The sequence below is a fragment of the Macaca fascicularis genome, chromosome 12 (genome assembly GCF_037993035.2).
Source record: "Macaca fascicularis isolate 582-1 chromosome 12, T2T-MFA8v1.1".
NCBI lineage: Eukaryota > Metazoa > Chordata > Mammalia > Primates > Cercopithecidae > Macaca > Macaca fascicularis.
Window position 1 is genome coordinate 48,099,349 of NC_088386.1, and position 21,574 is coordinate 48,120,922.

The following is a 21,574-nucleotide window of genomic DNA, read 5'->3' on the forward strand; positions in this document are numbered from 1 at the left end:
ACAAAAATTAGCCAGGCATGATGGTGCGCGCTTGTGGTCCCAGGTACTCGGGAGGCTGAAGTCAGAGGATTGCTTGGGTCCGGGGGTCAAGATTGCGGTGAGCTGTGATCACACCGCTGCACTCCAGCCTGGGCAACAGAGCGAGAACCTGTCTCTAAAGAAAAGATAAGGCGGCCGGGTGCGGTGGCTCACGCCTGTAATCCCAGCACTTTGGGAGGCTGAGGCAGGTGGATCACGAGGTCTGGAGTGCGAGACCATCCTGGCCAACATGGTGAAACCCCGTCTCTACTAAAAATACAAAAAATGAGCTGGGCGAGGTGGCGGGCGCCTGTAGTCTCAGCTACTCGGGAGGCTGAGGCAGGAGAATAGCTTGAACCTGGGAGGTGGAGGTTGCAGTGAGCCCAGATCGGGCCACTGCACTCCAGCCTGGCGACAGAGCGAGACTCTGTCTCAAAAAAAAAAAAAAAAAAAAAAAAGATAAGTCATGATTTCTGTGCCACAGAAGTTTTTATTGCCTTGAGAAAGGCAGGACTGACTTTAATAGGTATTTAGTTGAGGACCAAATATACACTAAGGTCAACACTTAAGAGGACAGTAATTTAAAACTTTAAGAATTGTGCATACATTTACATTTGTATACCTAATTATGATTTAAACCAAAATGTTAGGTGTTATTGACAATGAATGTGTGTACTGAGCTTGACTCTCTATGTGAGTCAAGTTCAAATTTCATTTGAAATTTAAACTCTTGTAAAACATAAGCACGTGTTTTATTTATGTGGGGTTTCTCGTCAATAAGGGTTTTGTTTGTTGGTTTCTTTCAAACTAGCAATTCTCTTCAGAAAGAAAGCATGAGCAGATTTCATGAATCAATTCCATTCTCTTCTTTATTGTAAACATTAGTGTATTTATGTCATGTACATAAAAAGGCATATACATATGCAGAAATAGTAAGGCTACTATTAGTTAATTTTCTATTTAATAAAAAATTTATTGTTTGTTTATTGTTTCCTTAGTGCTGGCAGACTAGTATATATTATTTTGTTAATTCTCATGTATATAATCTGAGGTTGGAACACAGAGGGAGAGCTCAGAGCAAATGGGCCTACTGACGTCTCTAGTAAATGGCAACTCTGGGATTTTTACACAGATCCATTTAACTCAGAGTTCATATACAGCCTTACATAACATGTCTCACATTCCAGGCACTTCCCACACATGTTTGTATATTGTCCTCAATTTTCCACCAAAAAGCAAACCTAATGGAAATGGTTAGAGATTGGGTAGATTATTGGGGTGTTTAAAATTACTGGTAAAATTCAGAACAGACCATGCTGTTTGTACAGGGCTCAGTGGGAGAAGCGGGTGGGTCCTGAGCAGGGTGATCAGGAAGGGAAGAGACCTGATTTGATGGAGAGAATTCTGGGAGCAGAGAGATTGCCATGAAATCTGTCTCAAAGGCAGCATAAGTCAGAATATATTTGTTCTTTAACCAGGAAAAATATCTGACCGGGGCCCATGTGACAGAATAAAACTTGACTTGAGGCAGGCATGAATGAGGTTCTGAGGAAACAGTGGTGGAGAGACTGGAAACCTGTGATTTAAACAAACAAACAAACAACAACAACAAAAACACATCCTCTAGAAGATAGATACGAATAGGAGGGAAAAAAGAGAAGGGAAGAAATTCACAGTTACGTAATACCTTGCAGTTTAGAAAATGCTTTATGTATATTGCAGTTGATTCTGTGGAAATCTGCCTCTTATATAATTTGGATAAAACTTTAGGAGTATTGTGTAGCTCTGCATAAAATACAGTACAAGGGAGAGATGCTGGAGTCTGGAAGACAGGTGGTTCAGTTGTCAAATGACTGAGCCCTGGACCCAGTTTGTGGCCATAGCAATGAATATGAAGCCAAAAAATGAAAGAAAAGGCGAGAGATAGGGTGATCCACTGAATATGAGAATGGAAACAAGAGGAGAATAAGAATCTGTTCAAATAATATGCACTTAATGAAGAGGAAAGTAGCCCAACCATAGTGAACAAATACAATCTGGGGATTTATTTTTGCAGGCAAAGAAAATACAACTTAAAAAAAAATTTTTTTTTTTTTTTTTATTGAGGGTGTAATGCCCGAGGTCAGATTCTTAGCTGTACAATGAAGGTAATGAATGAGGAAGCAAATTGAAACAGAAGTGATTAGGGAGAGAGGGACAGAGAGAGAGAGAGAGAGAGAGAGTGTTTGAGAGAGAGAGAGAGATACAAATAGGGATTGTAACTAAGTAACTAAGGAGGAAAACTCCCTCACAGGGACCCTAGTTCAGAAAGAAAAGAGTGAAGAGACAAGGTTAGAATGGGCTAGAAGCATGCTCAGAAGAGACCAGCACAGTACAAAGGGGAAGATTTGGTCAAGAGGATAAGAGGATTCCTTGTGGGTCTGGTATATTGTGATGTAAGTTTTTGCTTTAGGTGAGAAGTTAGTCAAGTGGTTTTTATATCCCTTCCAAGTCTACAATTTTATGATTCTATATAAAACTTTGTCTACACATACCTATGTATGTAGCATGTATTGTGTGTACATATTCAAATACTTCCCTCTAAGATAGATTAAGTGCTTCTTTGACTGCAGATACGAAAACAAGGTACCTAGATAATAAAATGATAGGTGCTTTCATTTTCAAACAAGAACAAAAACTGACATATCTGAGGCCAGTTGGCAGGATAGCAACAGTCCTAAAAGAGATCACTATGACTGTAGACAGTGTTGTGACTTTGGTCCTAAGTTCCCTTTTATGATTACCTGGAAGGTGGCTGCATCAACCCCTTGGCTCAAGTTTCGTTTAAAAAATCTGCCATGTGTCTAAGGACCTCGGTGTTTCCCTAGCCTGAGAGTGAGCTGGCTGTGCTGGCCGTGCTGTTAGTACCACTGCTCGAGGTACGGTTGAGGACTTGTCTGCGAAGAGGCATCCCTGGCTTGTGTAACTTTTGAAAGATGGAGCTTTTGAGTCTTGATTTAAGCTTTTCGTTTCCCAGCTCCCCTGTCCTACCCCAAACTGTTCTGCCCACTGCAGCTCAACAGCCATTCTTTATTCCTTTCAACACAGTGATGTGTGTGGCTCCTGCCCAGCTCTTTAATTCTGTATATCAGTCTGCCAAGAATATATAGTCAGACTCGGTTTTCATTCACAATTGACTGAAACACACTCACTAGAAGAAAATGGCCCAGTGGTTCCTACTTATGGTCCAACAGTCACTGTCAGTCACCCCTCATCTTGCAGTTGAGCTCTCTGACAAGATGTTCCCCCCAAGCTCTGCGTCACAGGGGAGTGGAAATGGCCAGTCATGGTAACATGAGCTATAGGCTCTGTGTTGTTTTGGCAGTTTGGTTTTGGCAGTGGAAAATGAGGGCTCCTTCCCTGCCAATAAATGTACTAGCAACACATGTGATATCCCAGATTTACTGGTTCACCACCAAGAACAACACTGAATTTTTCATTTTCAACTATTTTCCAGGAATAGGTGTAAAATTAGTAAATGGTGCTTTCTATGTGGAATGTGTCAAGAACATGTTTAGCACATTGGTCAAAGATAATGATCTTTTTGTTCCTTGTGTATTTTTTCATGATTGATTGATTGATTGTTGTTGTTTTTGAGACAGAGTCTTGCTCTTATCACCCAGGCTGGAGTGCAGTGGCACAATCTCGGCTCACTGCAACCTCCGCCTCCCGAGTTCAGGCAGTTCTTGTGCCTCAGGCTCCTGAGTAGTTGAGACTACAGACACACCACCACGCCTAGCTAATTTTTGTATTTTTTAGTAGACACAGGGTTTTGCCGTGTTGGCCAGGCTGGTCTTGAACTCCTGACCTCAAGTGATCTGCCTGCCATGGCCTCCCAAAGTGCTGAGATTACAGGCATGAACCACCATGTCCGGCCCATGATTGTTTCATATTATGGTGTCAGGCGTGCCAGACAAATTTGTTTACTTGGGCGGATTCATTCAGTATGAATTTCTGAACTTTGGGGAATGTGTGTTCTGTATTTTTTTTCCCATGAGGAGGGTATCTCTTTCTGTCCCTTTCCCATATTCTTGCTGGAAATCTAACATTCACCTGGCTTTGGGAAAAGAATATCGTCTAGCCTTGTAATGAGTCTACATGTGACAGAGTGGGTACATCCCAGAGATAATCAGAGAACAGTTAGGAGCTGCTTCCATCCAACCTGATAAGTACCAGGGATTGTACCTGGCCTTATTAAACAGAAGAACTGCAAGGAAGTCTTTTTTGTTTGTTTTTTGTTTTGAGACGCAGTGTCTCTCTGCTGCCCCATCTGGAGTGCGGTGGCACCATCTCGGCTCACTGCAACCTCCGCCTCCCAGGTTTAAGCGATTCTCCTGCCTCCGCCTCCAGAATGGCTGGGATTACAGGCGCGCACCACCACACCTGGCTAATTTTTGTGGAGATGGGGTTTTGCCATATTGGCCAGGCTGGTCTTGAACTCCTGACCTCAAGTGATCTGCCCACCTCGGCCTGCCAAAGTGCTGAAATTACAGGCGTGAGCCACTGCGCCCGGCTGTCTTTTTTTTCTACCTTGGAAAATGGTGGGGGGCTCCTTTCTATATGAAGACACTCTCTGTGTGATGTGGCTTCATATTTATGCAGAGATGATACATTTAGTTGTTCCTTATATGGTAGGGTTGATTCCCAAACAATCTTGCAATAAATTTTACTATCAGTTACCCATTTATTTGCTTCTTTAGATTTTAGGTTTAAGAATTCATCATCTTCGTAGAAGTAGAGGCTATTCTGTAATCCAGTAGTTTCCAACTTTTGGCCCCTGGAGTCCTTTTTATACTCTTAAAAATCACTGAGGTCCCTAAAGAGCTTTTGCTTATGTAGGTTATGTGTTGATATTTTCTGTATTAGAAATTACAACAAAATTTCAGTCCAGGCATGGTGGCTCACATTTGTAATCTCAGCACTTAGGGAGATTGACTCGTAGAAGATAGCTGCATTCTTAGATGTGCTCCTGCATTTAGTCACTTCTGCTGTTGTTTTTGTTGAAGTAGATGAAGAAAAGTTAGCTTCACACAGATAAGTAGATGCAAAAGAATTATGTCAACAGCATTTTCAGATAATAGTGGACATTCTTCTTTGATACTATACAAACACTAGACAAGTAGTAATTTCTTAAAGGTTAGTTACAAAGTAGAATCTGAAATCATATCAGTGAACTTTTTCCATACTGTTGGCATTAAAATCTATTTGCCTATATTGCACCTTGAATGAATTTATCAATTTGTAGCAGCATTCAGTGATCATTTGGAAAATAATGGTACACTGAGTTTTCTAGATCTTCTAATAATTGGCACATTTTCTAATGTAATATTTTAACAAATCACATGCATTGTTTTTACCTCCAGTCTCATTAGAAAATTCTTTAAATACTGGGAAGCAGTCAGCTTGGTGGTGGGTACAGTTTTCATGTGTTTGAAAGCTTAATTTTTATCATTGACAACAAATATTGTCAGCTGTTATCTTTAAATTATAAGGTGTACTTTGTTCATTTTCAAGAAAATATCTGCCAAGTGCAGAAGTCTGAATCTGCCAGTCATGCTTTCAAGTAAGAATAAAGAGTGGCTAGTTCATCTTGCAACTGAAACAATCACAGAAATGCTTTTTCCTCAAGACAGCCATACTTCAATATGTGGCAGAAATGCTTTATGCAGACTCCCCATTTCATCATCTAGAGTATCATGAAGATGTGTATCTAGGGCTTGAGATGTATAAAATTAATACCTTTTACTGCTTCATCAGTGATATTCTTAAGTGAAGCTGGCTTTTTTTAAAAAACTGAGAATGCATAGCTTTGATGAATACAGGGATTACTGGTATAAGTTGGTGCACTGCCTTGATGCATGCTATGGCACTGGCAGTATTCACTCATTGTTCCTTTTGTGCCACCAGTGCCAACTGCCAACTCTGTGAAAGTATTAAGTAACATCTTATTATACAAATAATGCTGCCCTCACAAACCTCATAAAAGGGCCTCAAGTACCCTTGGTGTTCAAGGACCACACTTTAAGAACTGGTACCCAAATCCATTGTCTGCTGTCATCGTGGGCTGGGTGGAAGTGGTTCCAACTAGCTAAGTGCAAAGTCCTTCTGGTTAAGACCCAGAGGTGACCGTGGGTGTTAGGGTGAGCTTGGGGAAAAGCAAAGATGAAAGTAGAAGGGATGGGAAATGAGAGAAGTGAGCTATAGACAAACTGCAGGCATTTGCCTGTTGTTGGCCTGAGATATTTGATCTAAACAAGAGTCCTTGTCTTCAAGGGTTCTGCATTCATGGCACACCGTGCACTGATTAGATTTGTAATGATTCAGATGTGAGGAGAGCATGGGCTGACAGCTGCCTCTTGGGCAGGCCCCCAGATCTGAAATTCCTACAGGCTTTAGACAGCTCTAGCGACATGCCCTTGCTGTGGTTTAGAGAACATGTGATGACCCCTAGAGAGTCATTGTGTCCCTTCCCTTGCTTAAGTTGACCTAATTGGATATGCTCAAAGGATGAAGCTGTGAAGAGAAATGATTGAAAATAAAGAACAGTGTTAGGCTCCTTCTACTTTGAGGAGTCTGACTGATAAGTCATCCCAGAGAGGACTGGAGGCCTTTGTCATGTAATCCTCAGGTAGCTATTTAAATACCATTCTCAGGCTGGGTGCGGTGGCTCCTGTCTGTAATCCCAGCACTTTGGGAGGCCGAAGTGGGCGGATCACTTGAGGCCAGGAGTTCGAGACCAGCCCGGCCAACATGGCGAAACCCCATTTCTACTAAAAATACAAAAATTAGCCAGGCCTGGTGGCATGTACCTTTAATTCCAGCTACTCAGGAGGCTGAGGCAGGAGAATTGCTTGAACCTGGGAGGTGGAGGTTGCAGTGAGCCAAGATTGCGCCACTGCACTCCAGCCTGGGCGACAGAGCGAGATTCTGTCTCAATCAGTCAATCAGTAAATATCATTCTTTATTGAAGAAATGGAAGGCATTCTGGCTTTCCAGTAGAAATGGAAGTGTATTAGTCAGGGCTCTCCAGAGAAACAGAACCAACAGGACATCTGTAGATATATCTGTAGACACAAGAGGAAACACTGGGAATTGCTCACGCGGTTATGGAGGTAGAGAAGTTCCATGATACGCATCTGCAAGCTGGAAATCCAGGAAAGCTAGGGTGTCATTCAGCTCGAGTCTGAAGGCCTGAGAAGTAAGATCCAGTGGTGTAAGTTATGGAGTCTGAAAGCCTGAGAACCAAGAGCTCCGATGTCCAAGGGCAGGGGACGAAGATGGATGTCCCAGCTCAAGATGAGAGAGAATTCACCCTTCCTCCAAATTCTTTTTGTTCTCTTCGGGCCCTCAGTGGATTGGAGATGCCCAGCCACATTGGAGAGGGAGATCTTCCTTACTCACCCTCGCAGACACACCCAGAAATATTTCACCAGCTCTCTGGGCATCACTTCACCGTCTCAAGTTGACGCATAAAGTTAACCATTACAAGTAGCCTTGAAAGACTCTGTGTTCTTCATAATGACCAGGAGATACGAGTCTTGCATTGAAGCTAGAGAGGTTCAGGCTGGACTTGAAGCATATTTTGGAAATAGATTATTTATGACCTATTGTAAGGAGTTTTACTCTCTAAAATTTATTGAAGGTCATCTTTTTGTTTTTAGAGGAGTAGTTTAAGGGGTGATGTGTCAATGAGTCGTCCTTCGGGGATTTTACTATCCTTTTGCTTGTATCTTTGGATTCTTTGTTCAGTACACAAAATATGGGTGTGAAAAGTAAGACAGTCATCTGGCTGCTCTGTGTGCCTCCTGCCAAACATCTGGATATTTGGAAACATCTGGAAAAGTTACTGAAGTTTTCACAAGGGTGTTTAGCATTTTGCGGATGAAACCCCAGGCTCATAGTCATCTCCTGGTCCAGGGTTGATATAAATGTTGTATTTATGAAGGAGAAGGGTTGACTAGGTTATAGAATACATTTAGTTGCTTAGCTTTCATTAGTTTTTGTTTTAGCGGAGTGAGATAAGGTTGTTCAGTTTCAGAGCATTTCAGCCGGGTGAACACATCCACAGTTAAATCCCAAGGAGACATGAGAGCCAGCAGCCGGTCGGAGTGATCTGCTTCTGTCACGGCTGCCGCTTGGTGTATGTGTATGAAATGTCCAGTCACTTCAAGAGACAACAATAACAGACCATTGACAGCCACAGAACACCCCAGAAAAGTGGTTTCATTGGGCCATGATGGCGTCAGTAACCCTCAGACTGCTGGTGCACTCAGTAGATGGTAAAAGATGGTTTTCACCTAGGACTAACTGTGAAATGACTGTTTACTTCATGAGGCCCTGAAAAGAAAACGGAACTTTTGTTCTCAGGCAGGCCCGGAGAAGGGTTGTCTAATCAGTCATAATAGAGTGTGTGCCTCTAAAACGGTGCCTTCCTGCAGGGAGCCTTGCAGATCACAGGGGCCTATTGTAAGAAGAGAAAAAGAAAGTATTGAGGCAGGCGCCAGGCAACAAGGCAAGAAGGAAACACTTAAGCAAAGGGCCTTTAATTTTTATATAACTAACCCAGAAGCATATTTTATAGCCATCTCATAAGAGTCAGGCCTCAGTTTGGCTACAGACTTTGCTTGCTTTCCTGGGAGCTGTTGCTGGGGAAAGCCAGAGACTGTTACTGACCTTGAAGAGGGACAGAGAGGCGGCTGAAGGACGGCAAGTGTTCACTTCAACATCTGGCTGGCAAGATAATACCCAAGGTTTTTGTAAAACCATCTCGTCTCCACTATTAACCTTTAGGGAAAGCATCCCCTAACGGCTGCCCACCCTTTGAGATGCTTTAAACTATAGCCACCTTTGCATCCAGGGCCCCAGATTAATCCAAATGGTTTGGGGCACTGTTCACAAATGTCCTTCACAGATGTTGGAGACCATAGTTGGAGTTTTTTTGGCAGAAGTTGTGCTTTTGCTTCAGTTCTCCTTTACGTGAAAATGAATCTTGCTTGTCCTGGTTGTGGCCCACGTTATCTCTGCAGGGTGTGGGATTTCCCAGCTTCACAATCAGGAGTGAACCACATGGGGCAAGAGAGTGGTTTGACCTTTATGTTTGGTACTCAGGGCCGGCACAGCCAAGTGCATCCCTCTGAATTTGTTTCTGTGGAGCTTCCATGCCAGTCAGCTTGGTAATACCATGTTCTTTTGCCATGCTAAATGAGAATTTTAAACGTTCAAGAAATACTGAGGGAGAGATTTTTTTTCAAATTTTTTATTTGCAATGAAACCTTTTTTTCCCCCCTCAAAAGCAATCTTATCAGATCACTAGGTAAGTATAAGAAAGAAAATCTGGATAGTGAGGGTAGAATTCTCAAGAACCTTACTTAGGCTTTCCCTTTCTCTGCCAAGCCCCTGACTTGGAATTCCCCCTTACTCCCAAAGCTCTGTAACCCATATAGTTTCTTCTCCTTTATTTTTATTTTTATTTTGAGATGGAGTCTTGCTGTGTCACCTAGGCTGGAATGCAGTGGCACGATGTCAGCTCACTGCAACCTCCATCTCCTGGGTTCAAGCCTGGTGCCCGCCACCACGCCCAGCTAATTTTTGCATTTTTAGTAGAGACAGGCTTTCACTACGTTGGCCGGGCTGGTCTCGAACTCCTGATCTCAGGTGATCTGCCCACCTCGGCCTCCCAAAGTGCTGGGATTACAGGCATGAGCCACCACGCTGGCCAATTGCTTTCTTAAAGTATGGCTTGCAAACCAGCAGTATCATCTAAGGCTCTCTTTTTTTTTTTTTTTTTTTTGGAGATGGAGTCTCACTCTGTTACCCAGGCTAGAGTGCAGTGGTGTGACCTTGGCTCACTAGAACCTCCACCTCCCAGGTTCAAGTGATTCTCCTGTCTCAGCCTTCCTAATAGCTGGGATTACAGGTGCCCACTACCATGCCTGATTAATTTTTGTATTTCTAGTAGAAACGGGGTTTTGCTATGTTGGCCAGGCTGGTCTCAAACTCCTGACCTCAGGTGATCCACCTGCTTTGGCCTCCCAAAGTGCTGGGAGTACAGGTGTGAGCCACCGTGGCCAGCCTAAGGCTCTCAACTTGATGGGTGTGAAAACTGAAGTCCAGGGATGTTTGCTGAGTGGTCCAAGCTAACAACAGGGTAGTGGCTGAAATGTGACTTATAACCCAGGTTTTACAATCTCGTCTAATATGCCACATAGTCCCATTTTTACCCTTATAGCCCTTTACCCCCATCAGCATTAGAGCTTGAAGTTACAAAGAGAGGCAGTTGTATCAGGCAGGACCCCACAGGGATGGTCAGATAGGTGGCTGTGTTAGCAGAAGGAAGTCTGTGGTCCAGAATTGGAGCCTGATCATTTTTACTTTACACAGCATTAACTGGAATCATGAATTTATTCACATGCAACCAGTTTATAGATGATTTATAATGAAGATGCCTCTTGATTTTCAGTAGGGTATGTACTTTGCCAGGGCATATACTTTTATTTGTCTGCTGGTTTACTTAATTTCTGGTAGCCCCAGCTGCTAGCAGTAGTGGTCTGATTCCTGATAGGGCAGTCCAGTGCACAAAACGGCTCCTTGCCACCCTACTTGGCTCAGTTTTTCTGTGGGTCTTAAACTTTCTCCCCACCCCACTTAATAGAGTACATGCTATTGATGTGGAAATTGGTATCAAAGCTGGTGGGAGAATGAGATATACCAGTGAATATAAAAGTCAAGAATGACACGTTTCAGTTGCAAGAATATAGCTTTTTTATTAAAAAGTTTTTGTACCATGTATTATCTGGCCCTTGTGGGCAGATGGAAGTGGTATGCACCCATATAGAATGTGTAATGATGTACATGTGCAAATATGCTCCTTGCTCTTGTAAACATTTTGATGAAGCGCTTGAGTTCATTCCCATGCAGGCCAATGCATGGATTCTGAAAATAACTGAAAATTAGTGTCTCGTTCCTTTCATCCTCACCGATTTTCTAAAGAGACCACCACAAAGGAGAGAGCATGGTCCACCGTGATTGTCCTGTTTCACCCAGTGTGTGGGGGTGCTCCAGATGTGAGCAGTATGAATGAAGACGACTTTCCTTTGATGTGGGACACAACTTTTACCAACCTTCCCCAAACATATCTTCCTGTTTCCTGTGGGATTGTAGTGTACACTTGTTTAATGACTGCTAAAGTAATGGAGAAACAAATGTGAATCTGGCCTGCATGTTTCCTTTCCTTCCTTAGAAACAAAGGGGGACTCTGGAATCCATGCTGTGCCTGTGGAACATGTCAGGAAACACAACCCTGAGTTCATTAGTTGAGATTGGCAGCAAAGCAGTCCTGGGCCTGGTGGAGCTGTGGTAATAGGCGTCTTTCTAGTCCTTACCATGGAGAGTAGTCACTCTGTTGCTTTCAAGGTTTCCCAAAGCTGGAATTTGTTTTGGTAATGTCATTTTGTGCATTTGGATTATTTTCACCAAGCTCATAGCAGCTATAAATAGGAAGATATTTAAGTCTGTTTTTTTTTTTTTTTTTTAAGATTAAAGGTATTTATCTGTTTTGTAACGCACATGTTCTCAGCAGGGATTTGTCTGTTGTGACAGAATGAGGGATCTCTAAAGAAACACATATATTCAAGGCTCTTCTTAACATCTACTTCAGGTCTATCTGCCAGGCTAGTGCTGTGGTTTTTGAGATCCTTATTCACCGTGAAATCTAGTGTTACTTGTTCTATATTTGATGCCATCTTTTAAAGTAACAGGCTATGAGTATTTTGTTGCTGTCCACATGTGCTTTTCCAGCCATTTAAAAACCTATTTTTTCTAAGACCCAACATGCACCCCCTGATTATTTTTGGGTTACCTCATTATTCATTGCATTTATGCAGGGACAGTGCGTCAATTCTTGTGGCATTCCTATGATACCCAGTTACAGTAACTGTTTGTGTTGCTCAGTTAGAAGCTGAATGAGCTGGAGATTTAATGATCTAGTAAATCAGTTTATAATTGGTAGTCAGAAAGGCTGAGGGTTTAATCAGCTAGTCTGATATTATATGAACCATTGGTTCCCAGATGCTGGTCCAGCAACCACGAGTATTCACAGATTTCTAGGCCCATCTGGAGAGATTCTTATTCAGTACGTCTCAATATAGATTCTAGGAATCTATCATTTTTAGAGGTTCCATGGAAGCTTCTGATGCAGGGATGTCAAAGTATGCATGATATAATGATTGTGTCTTTCAGTGATAACATTTTTCATCTCTGTGTGTCTCAGATAGTGCTGGAATGCCTTAACTGCCTTCTTTAGTGGAATCTGTTTATATGGGCATTCTGAGCTATGTGGGAAAAGGAACCTCAGGCTGGCCATCGGGGACCTGGTTCTAGCCGTGGTTCTGGCACTCTCTCAACCTTTCATGAGGTTAGAGAGGTTTAATCTCTGAGTAGGTCTGATTCATAAATTGAGAGCATCAGATTATGCAAGGTATTTTTCTGCTTTCTAACATTCTTTGAAGAGCTTTGCCTCCCTAGGAATTGTTTTTGTTGTCACTGTTCATGAACAGCTATTGCCTCATTTAGTTTAGCGTGTGCCTAGTCCCTCAACCAAACATTAGTTACGGTCTGCTTCTCAGGAGAGCTGGTAGCTCTCCCCAAATTCAGGATCGCCTCTTTTCCTCTTCTCTTACTGGCACTACCAATTACCCACAAGACTGAAGTAAACTGGTTTTTGTCAGACAGAGTCTTGCTTTGTCACCCAGACTGGAGTGCAGTGCAGTGCAGTTCACTGGCTCACTGCAACCTTTGCTTCCGGGTCCAAGCAATTCTCCTGCCTCAGCCTCCCAAGTAGTTGGGATTACAGGTGCGTGCCACCACTCCTGGCTAATTTTTGTATTTTTAGTAGAGACAGGGTTTCACCATATTGGCCAGTCTGGTCTCGAACTCTTGACCTCAGGTTATCTGCCCGCCGCATCCTCCCAAAGTGCTGGGATTACAGGTGAGAGCCACTGTGCCCAGCCTATATTGGGGTTTCTGCTAAAGAAAATTCACATTGTAGTTCTGACCTTTTGTATGTAAAACCTCAGCGTTTTTTACCCACGGGTCCCTTTTTGCAGGCAAGGGATGCTTGTCTCTTCGGGCATAATGTGGCTGATGTCATAGTCTAGGGAGCTGGGCTTGTACTGCCTCACCCCCTTCAACAAACCTTTCATTTCTAGGAAATAGCTGTATATTGTCTAGAGGGGCCAGCTGAGGATGGGGGCAGAACATGGTAACCCCTTAAATCTCTGGTTCTCAGCCATTGTGGAGCATCAAAATGATCCGTGGCGCTTTTAAAATTATGCATACCCATGTCCCCCCAGCACCGCCTGGTCCTGTTGAATCAGACTCTTCAGTGTGGGATTGGACGTGTGTGTGCGTGTGTGTGTATGTATTTTTAAGACAGGGTCTGGCTCTGTTGCCCAGGCTGGTGTGTGGCATGATCACAGCTCACTGCAGCCTCGACCTCATGGGCTCAAAGTATCCTCCCACCTCAGCCTCCTGAGTAGCTGGGACTACAGGTGCTTGCCACCACACCTGGCTAATTTTTTAATTTTTATTTTTAGTAGAGACGTGGTTTCATGATTTTGCCCAGGCTGGTCTTGAATTCTGGGACTCAAGAGATCTTCCTGCTTCGGCCTCTCAAAGTCCTGGGATTATAGGCATGAGCCACCGTGCCAGGCCAATTTTAAAGACTTTGCTTTAGACTCTGCCTTCCATGCACTGTCCCTCTGCATTCTGAAATTATTTTTTGTTAAGGCAGGTATAAATAAATTTTCACGGAGAGTTGTCATGAAATTGCAGTAAATGGTGGTCTGAATCTGTTGGAAATACTGCTTTGAGACTAGGAGGCCCTCAGAGGCTGAAGGCTGTTCATTTTAACGTCCCCAGCCTATGGTTTAGAGACGGCCACCACTGAGGATTTACCCCCGGTGGTGCCTGTCTACCATGGTTGAATGCTTCATCATGGAGAACACGAAGTCATCCATCCTTTTGTGAAGTGAATTTTAACATAATTACTCATTTATCTTCTATTGGGTGCAATTTAACAAACATGATTAGGAACTTACAATGTGCCGAGCATTGATATAGGTGCTATGTAGTGAACAAAACAGAATTCCTGCCTTCGTGGGACTTTCTCTTCACCAAAAAATATATATATTCACATGGAGTTTCACACGACTGAATTAAATGGCTGCATTATGAAATAACATTTTACAAGAATTTTTGAGGATTGACCTGAGTTATCCCTGAGATCACAATGGAATCAGAAAATTTGGAGTTTAGCATGTGAAACCTGGATTACATTAGCAAAATGTTAACCAAGGAACTGTGTCGTACTAATGCAGCAAACAGTCAGGAGTGGTTCGGAGAAGTATTTTCTGAAGGTAAAATGAATAAACCAGTGGGTGTAGGACTTTGCCCCAAAAAAGTCAACCAAGGACATTGACAGAATGAAAGTTTGTCCTCTGACTTTAAAAATAAGTCTCCAGAGCTGGGCGTGGTGGTGCATGCTTGTACCCAGCTACTTGAGAGGCTGAGGCAGGAGGATTGCCTGAGCCCAGGAGGTTGAGGCTGTAATGATGTAATCATCATGCCACCGCATTCCAGCTTGGGTGACAGGGTGAGACCCTGTCTCCAAAATTAAAAAAAGAGTCACTTGATAGAAATCTTTTTTGACTTTTTTTTTTTTTAGCTCCTTGTATTTTATTTCATGTATATGCAAATACTTTTGGGTCCTGGAGTTACCAGTATTTTATGTTTGTTTTATCTGATCGATGGAAACATTAACTGAGCTGAATGCATGTGTTTCAGGATTCTGGGATGCTACTTCACCAGTTACTGCAGATCTCTATACTCACCTTACATGGGTTAATAGCTTCCACAGTGTCTCTTTCTGTGTTATAGTTTATGCACTGAGATTTTCTCATTCAGTTACATCTAATATGAACATTTTAAATGTGCCTTTTAAAGAATGTAAATACTCATATATTTTTGCATGTCTTTTTTCCTTTTTACAAAAGGAAACTAGGATTTTTTCTTTTTTTTTTTTTTTTTACCGTGAACTACATTCTTGGATTCTGAATGCATGCTAAAAAATTGGTGAGACTACAAAGACAACCAATGAAAGAAAAACACATTTGATGTGGATTTCAAAATATCAAGAGAATATGGAAAAGAAACCAAGATCAGCTTTTGGTTCCAGCTCATATGGCTGTTTGTGAGTTACTAGCTTAGAAGGGAAGTAGATATTTTATGAGAGAGAAGAAGATAGATATTCTGGAAATGATTATTAAGCTGAAATTTCTGCATCTAATTTTGGAATGTTTATGTTTAGAAAGTCACATGCACAATGAAAATGTGTGTTTCAGGTTTGCGGAGAAAAACAGCGCTTTGAGAAGTTGATGGAACATTTCAGGAATGAAGACAATAACATAGATTTTATGGTGAGTTATTTCAGTATTCAATAAAGCAAACTCAATTTCAGCACTTTTTTCCTGCACACACACACACACACACACACACACACACACATATTTATATTATAAAGGACAGGGAATTGCATTTAATATGCTGTAGATCCAATCTAGAATGTCCCTCTTAATCTTTATTTTCTCTTTGATTTCCAATTTTATTCCTTACATACACAGTATAGTAAAGACCAAAGTACTAATTACAGCAAATAAAGGGGAAGCCATGCAGTTGGAAACAGCCATGCCTGGTGCAAATGCTGCCATTGTTTAATTGTTGATGATGCTGCATAAGAATCCTTAGGGTAGAAGCAATCTTGACCTTTTTTATTTTTGCAGGCCCCTGCCAGTGCCCTTCTCCAGGCTATATTCTTAAAAATTAAAGTGCTTTGGTTTGTAGAGTTGACTGTATGTATCTCCAACATGAATATGCAGCAGTGATTTTTTTCCTCTCTGATCTCTTCGTGCTGTGGTAGCTCTGTGAGGGTTTAATCACACTGGGGCTCTCCTTGGCAGGTTAGGTGACATAACAAAACATGTGGTTCCACAGCAGTCCTGCCATCCTCGCGTAAGAAGAACATCAAAGTGAGTTGCAGCACTTCTGCATTCATAGACGTAAATCTTAATCTGGAAGGAAGATAGAATCTGCCACAGTGAATTTCTCCAGAAGTTTTACCCTTGAGTGTACCCAGATCTGTAGGTGCTACCCACTTCAGTTGTCCTAGGGAAATTCTAGACCCAGGAGATCCTAACCGGGGTGTAATTTCCCAGATCACTTCTAACCTGAAGCAGACGTACCAATCACTTCTTACCTTGCAGAGCCTATGCTTAGGATGCCAAGTGAAGTTTTCACTTGAATTGCTTCAGTGATTATAAAACATGAAACATAACTTTGCCGATTTCTAACCTTTTTGTGAAAAAAATGTTTGGAGTCCTCAAGTTTTATACACTCTTAGCCCTCATCCCCTTCCAAAATCAGTGAGAAAGATGAAATCCTTTATAGAGAAGATTTTCTGTTGCATAAAGCATGTTATTTGCTTTTCAAAGTGTGTGTGTGTGTGTGTGTGTATATACACACACACTTTATAGATATACGTATATATACACACACGTATATGAAACAAGGGACACTTTTACATTGACTTTTAAAATCTTGTTATTAGGATTTTTTAGAGAAGTTAAGGCTAATGCTGGTCCTGGTGATAAATATGTAGAGAGATTGGTGCCTTGTCTCATGATGTCAGTTTCTTTCTTGTGCCATTTTAGGGGAACTTATTCATTCTGTTAGAGTTGAGGTTGCAAACTGGAGGCTCTCACGCTGAGGCCAACCTACAGGCTTGTCTGTTCAGTCTGACAGTGATGACCCTACTTCAACAATTTGGGAATGATGCATAAAGATACACATCTGATTTTCTTGGAAACTGAAAATGTCTGAGAACACTGGGCCCCTGTTCCTGCAGAGTGTCAGCTGCTGGAGCCAAGCAGCCCCTATTGCTTTAGTCCAAAGATGTCCTCTCTAGTTTGTCACAGTCCACACCGTTCCCTGTTGTGTGACACAGCCCAGCCTGCTCATTTATGATACCTGCCAGACCTCCTTGCCATTTGAGTTTCTGCTGAAACTACAATTATATAAAGCCCTTTAAAACACCTGCACTAGCCATACACAAACTAGGTTCTATTTTCTGCCCGTTCATTTATTCACATATACGTGCATCGAGGTACCTTATTTAGAGGCTGCTATTACACAAGTCCTATGTGCTAGATTCATGCGTCACCTTCAGATAGTCGCCTCTTAGGCATATCATAAAACCCAGTAGATCGTTTAGACCTGTTTTCCAAAGAGAAATGGAAAGATGTTAGAATCCAGCCATATTTTCTCTTCAGAAAATGAGGCTTTTGATAAACTGCCTTGAGAACACAATTAGGTTGCACAGCCTCTGAAACAAGATATTCCTCATAACACATAATAAAAATTTTTTCTAATGTATATAAGACATTTTTATCCTTTTTCTGTATTTGTGGACAAAAGAAAACAAAAACTATTTTGTTTCTTTAAAAAATATTTTTCTAGTTTGTATTTTGTACATGCCTTTGTAAAGATATATTTTTTAAAGCTCATTTAGTGATAGAACCCGAGGTGATTTTTTTTTTTTTTTTTTTTTTTTTTTAGTAAATTGCAGTAGAGTCCTTCTGTAAGCTAGAGAGGTTACACATCTTCCAAAGATATCCAATGTATACCATATCTTCAAAGAATAATCTAACTCGATAAAAAAAAAATTGTAAACATAAAGGAAATTAGGTTTGGAGAGCGATGAGGAGTAAGGTGGTTCTCAGAATAAGTGTGACTCTGCATCCCTCAATCATGTTCCCTCCTTGCCGGAGACTCTGCTGAGTGACAGCCATGGAGGGAAAGCATTAGTAAGATGTTTCCACCATAAATAGACTGATTGTCACTGTGAAAAGCAAAATAGATCTGTTGAATGCTGTCCTTTTATTTACCCAACCGGGGACTGGTTTTCTCTTTGGCAGGTCTCAGAGCCACCGGTGCAGTTGTGGGGAGAAAGCAGTAAATTCCAGGCTTGTAGGGAATGCAGACTGGTTGATTATATGTAAAGATGGGTCAAGGATCTGTTCCTATCCTGTTGATATGGAAGAGCTCACAGGGAATTTTAGATGTGGTTACCTTGTGGTGAGATTGTAGGTGATTTAAATGTTCTTCTTAAAAAAAGTTCTTTGTAATAATATTCACATTTTGTACAACAAACCTATAGTAATTTACAGAGTTTATTTTATATACCTATATGACTTTTACTGAGATATAATTAACATATCATCAGATTCACCCAATTTATTTATAATCCAGTGCCTATTTAGGCTATTCACAGGGTTGTACAACTCTTACCACAATCTAATTTAGGACATAGTGTCACCCCCTCAAAAAAAAAGTCCTGTACCCATTGGCAGTCACTCCCATTTATCCCACCCTCAGCCCTAGGCAACCACTAACCTGCTTTCTATCTCAATAGTTTAGTCTGTTTTGGATTTTTTATATAAATGGAATCCTACAACATGTGGTCTTCTGTAACTGGTTTTTATCATTTAACATGTTTTCAGGTTTACGTTGTAACATGTGTTAGTACTTGATTGCTTTTTATTGTTTCATAATATTCCATTGTATGGATATACCACATTTTGTTTATCGGTTAATGGACATTGGGTTCTTCCTACTTTTTGGTTGTTATTAATGATGTTATTATGAACATCTGTGTACAGATTTTTATGTGGACATATGTTTTCATTTCTCTTAACTGTATATCTAGAAGCGGAATTGCTGGATCATATGATAATGCTGTGTTTATCATTTTGAGTAAAAGTCATACTTTTTAAAGTGGCCACCCTTTTTTCCATTACCACCAGCGATGGACGAGGGTTTTAATTTCTCCACATCCTTTCCAATTCTTGTTACTGTATTTTTTTTTATGATAGCCATCTTAGTGGTTGTGAAGTGGTATCTTATTGTGGTACCTCTGTGACTTTTGAATTTAAAAATAATTATAAAATATTTTTAAAGAACCAATGAAATGAAGGAAAAGGAAATCGGTAAGTGAGCCTCTTTTGTGAAATTGAAAGCACATGTCTGCAGTTAAACTGAGAAAAAAGTTTGGAGCCCATCTAACCCCTTGACAATTTCATTTCAGGTGGCTTCTATGCAGTTTATTAATATTGTAGTCCATTCAGTAGAAGATATGAATTTCAGAGTTCACCTGCAGTATGAATTTACCAAATTAGGCCTGGATGAATACTTGGATGTGAGTATAGCTGTAACCTTTGGCTCTAATATAAGAATTGACTTCTTATATTGCCTACCCTCAAAGCTACGCTTCCATAGCAGCTAAAGAATGCCTAGAGCTCTATGCAGTCGACTACTGTAGTGCCAGTTAAAGGGAACTGAGCTGAGTGATGTATTCTGCCAGAGATGCTGGATTCTTGCAGGGCTCCTGGGACCTCAGGCCATCTTCTGCTAGCAGCCTTTTAGTACGGGAGTCGGATAACCTCTTGCAGCCTTGCTGCAGCTTTCCTCTGCTTTTGAGCTTCGTCTGGGTCAAGTCTCGTTGCATCCTTCCTCTGGACTATTGGGCAATTTGCATTCTTGGTTGCTCTGGGGACCCCATGTGGGCAGGGAAAGTCAAGCCAAGACTGTATAGTGATGAGTCAGTGCTCAGAGCATAAAAAAAAAACAATGAGGAAATGGACACCAGAGACTTCCTCCTGAAGCTGCTAAATTCTGCTTCAAGTGTTTGTGGCTTCAGAAGTTCCACTTTTAGTTCTTAGGAGAAGGAGGTTTAAAGTTTCCCTTTTTCTTACTCCCTTGCAGAAGTGGTTAGCCAGTTCCCTGAAGTTCTTCAGTTAAGAAACAGAAACTTGATGTGAAAATCAGAAATAGTCTTGAAAAGGCTGGTGGCTCACACCTGTAATTCCAGCACTTTGGGAGGCTGAGGTAGAGGATCACTTGAGCCTAGGAGTTCAAGACCAGCCTAGGCAACATAGTGAGACTCCATGTATACAAAAAACTAAAAAAATTAGCCAGGTGTGGTGGTACGTGCCTGTGGTCCCAGCTGCTTGGGAAGCTGAGTAGGGGGATTATTTGAGTCTAGGATTTCCAGGCTGCAACAAGCTGTGACTGCACCACTGCACTCCAGCTTGGGTGGCAGGGTGAGACCCTGTGTCTAAAAAAGGAAAAGAAATGGACCCGAGGAACCAGGCAGTTTTGTTTTCCCTTTTGTATAGGAATGGTCTAGTGATACAGCAAGAATTGTTGACCTCAATTTCCTTCCTTTTTTTTTGAGACAGGGTTTCACTTTGTCACCCAGGCTGGAGTGCAGTGGTGCAGTCTTGGCTCACTGCAATCCCTGCTTCCTGGGTTCAAGCGATTCTCATGCCTCAGCCTCCTGAATAGCCTGGCTAATTTTTGTATTTTTAGTAGAGACAGGGTTTCACCATGTTGGCCAGGCTAGTCTCAAACTCCTGCCTCAAGTAATGCACCCAGCCAGTGATCTGAATGTCAAGGCTGTTTCCAGCTATGAAGAATATAGAAGTACTTCCTTTGGGCATCTCCAGCATTCAGTTGCCCATCTTTGTTAGAGATAAACCCAAGGGATTGTATAGACTGTACCCTCAGTTTATTGGGAGACGAATCACAGAGGTGGTTACTCTCAACCTGAAGGCCTTGCTTCCTAGACTGGCTGGGCTGCCCTTGAATAGACGGGCCTACTCTTATCTAAAGACTACTCAGGGAGAGGTGTAATAGATTTCCATTAAAGTGTTGTTTCAATTGCTTTCCTTAAAAAGACTCATTTATATCACTGGCAGAGTATTGTACAGAAAGACTCTTACTTTAGATCAAGGTTTGTCTATCCCTTTTTCTCCTGTGCTCTAAAAGTGTCAGTATTTGAAAAGTTAGATGTACAAATTCCTAGCGGTGTTCTGGGTTTGGTTTTGTGGTGTCTGAGCAGAGCTTGTTTATGCTCTAGAATACAATGGCAGGGACCAACTTATCACTGAACACCTGTTACTCATTGTGAAGATCATGAAAAATCCCATTAAGCTGCTTCTCCTTTTGTTCTAGCCTTTGCCCTTATTTAGAAGCCATTCTCACTTGGGACTCATAAAGGAAAGTAGAACATTCTCTCTTCAGAGGAAGCTGTATTGTAGAATTCCAGATTAGACCTAGGGGAAATCCATCTTTCTGAAAATTTATATAGAGTGGAATTTCTCTTAAAACTGTAAGATTTTTTTTCAAAACTCTTTATTTCTTTAACTTCATGGTGTGTTGACTCTGGAACCTAATAGAGGTGGTTAGAAGAGTCATGTAAATGTAAGATACATAAATGCTTCATTAGTTTACAAAAACCCAGCCTTGTAAGTAGCCATTGATTTGTTCAGTAATGTTGATTGGCATCATCCATGTGCCAGGTATTATTCTAATCACTCATCTGTTCCCTAGGGAAAGTCATGACTTA

General features: G+C 41.5%; 1 protein-coding gene across 13 annotated transcripts in view; it reads left to right on the top strand.

The window, feature by feature from the left end:
- Positions 1-21,574, top strand: part of FMNL2 (formin like 2) — a 315,840-nt gene that overhangs the window by 258,652 nt on the left and 35,614 nt on the right. For all 13 annotated transcript variants that reach the window (XR_010579869.2, XR_012421108.1, XM_065525488.2 and 10 more), the window contains 2 exons: positions 15,456-15,530; positions 19,253-19,363. Coding sequence is in view for 11 of the 13 variants with exons in the window: in XM_065525488.2 (XP_065381560.1) it covers positions 15,456-15,530; positions 19,253-19,363 (186 nt within the window). In the remaining 2 variants the exon portion in view is untranslated. The remainder of the gene's footprint in view (positions 1-15,455; positions 15,531-19,252; positions 19,364-21,574) is intronic.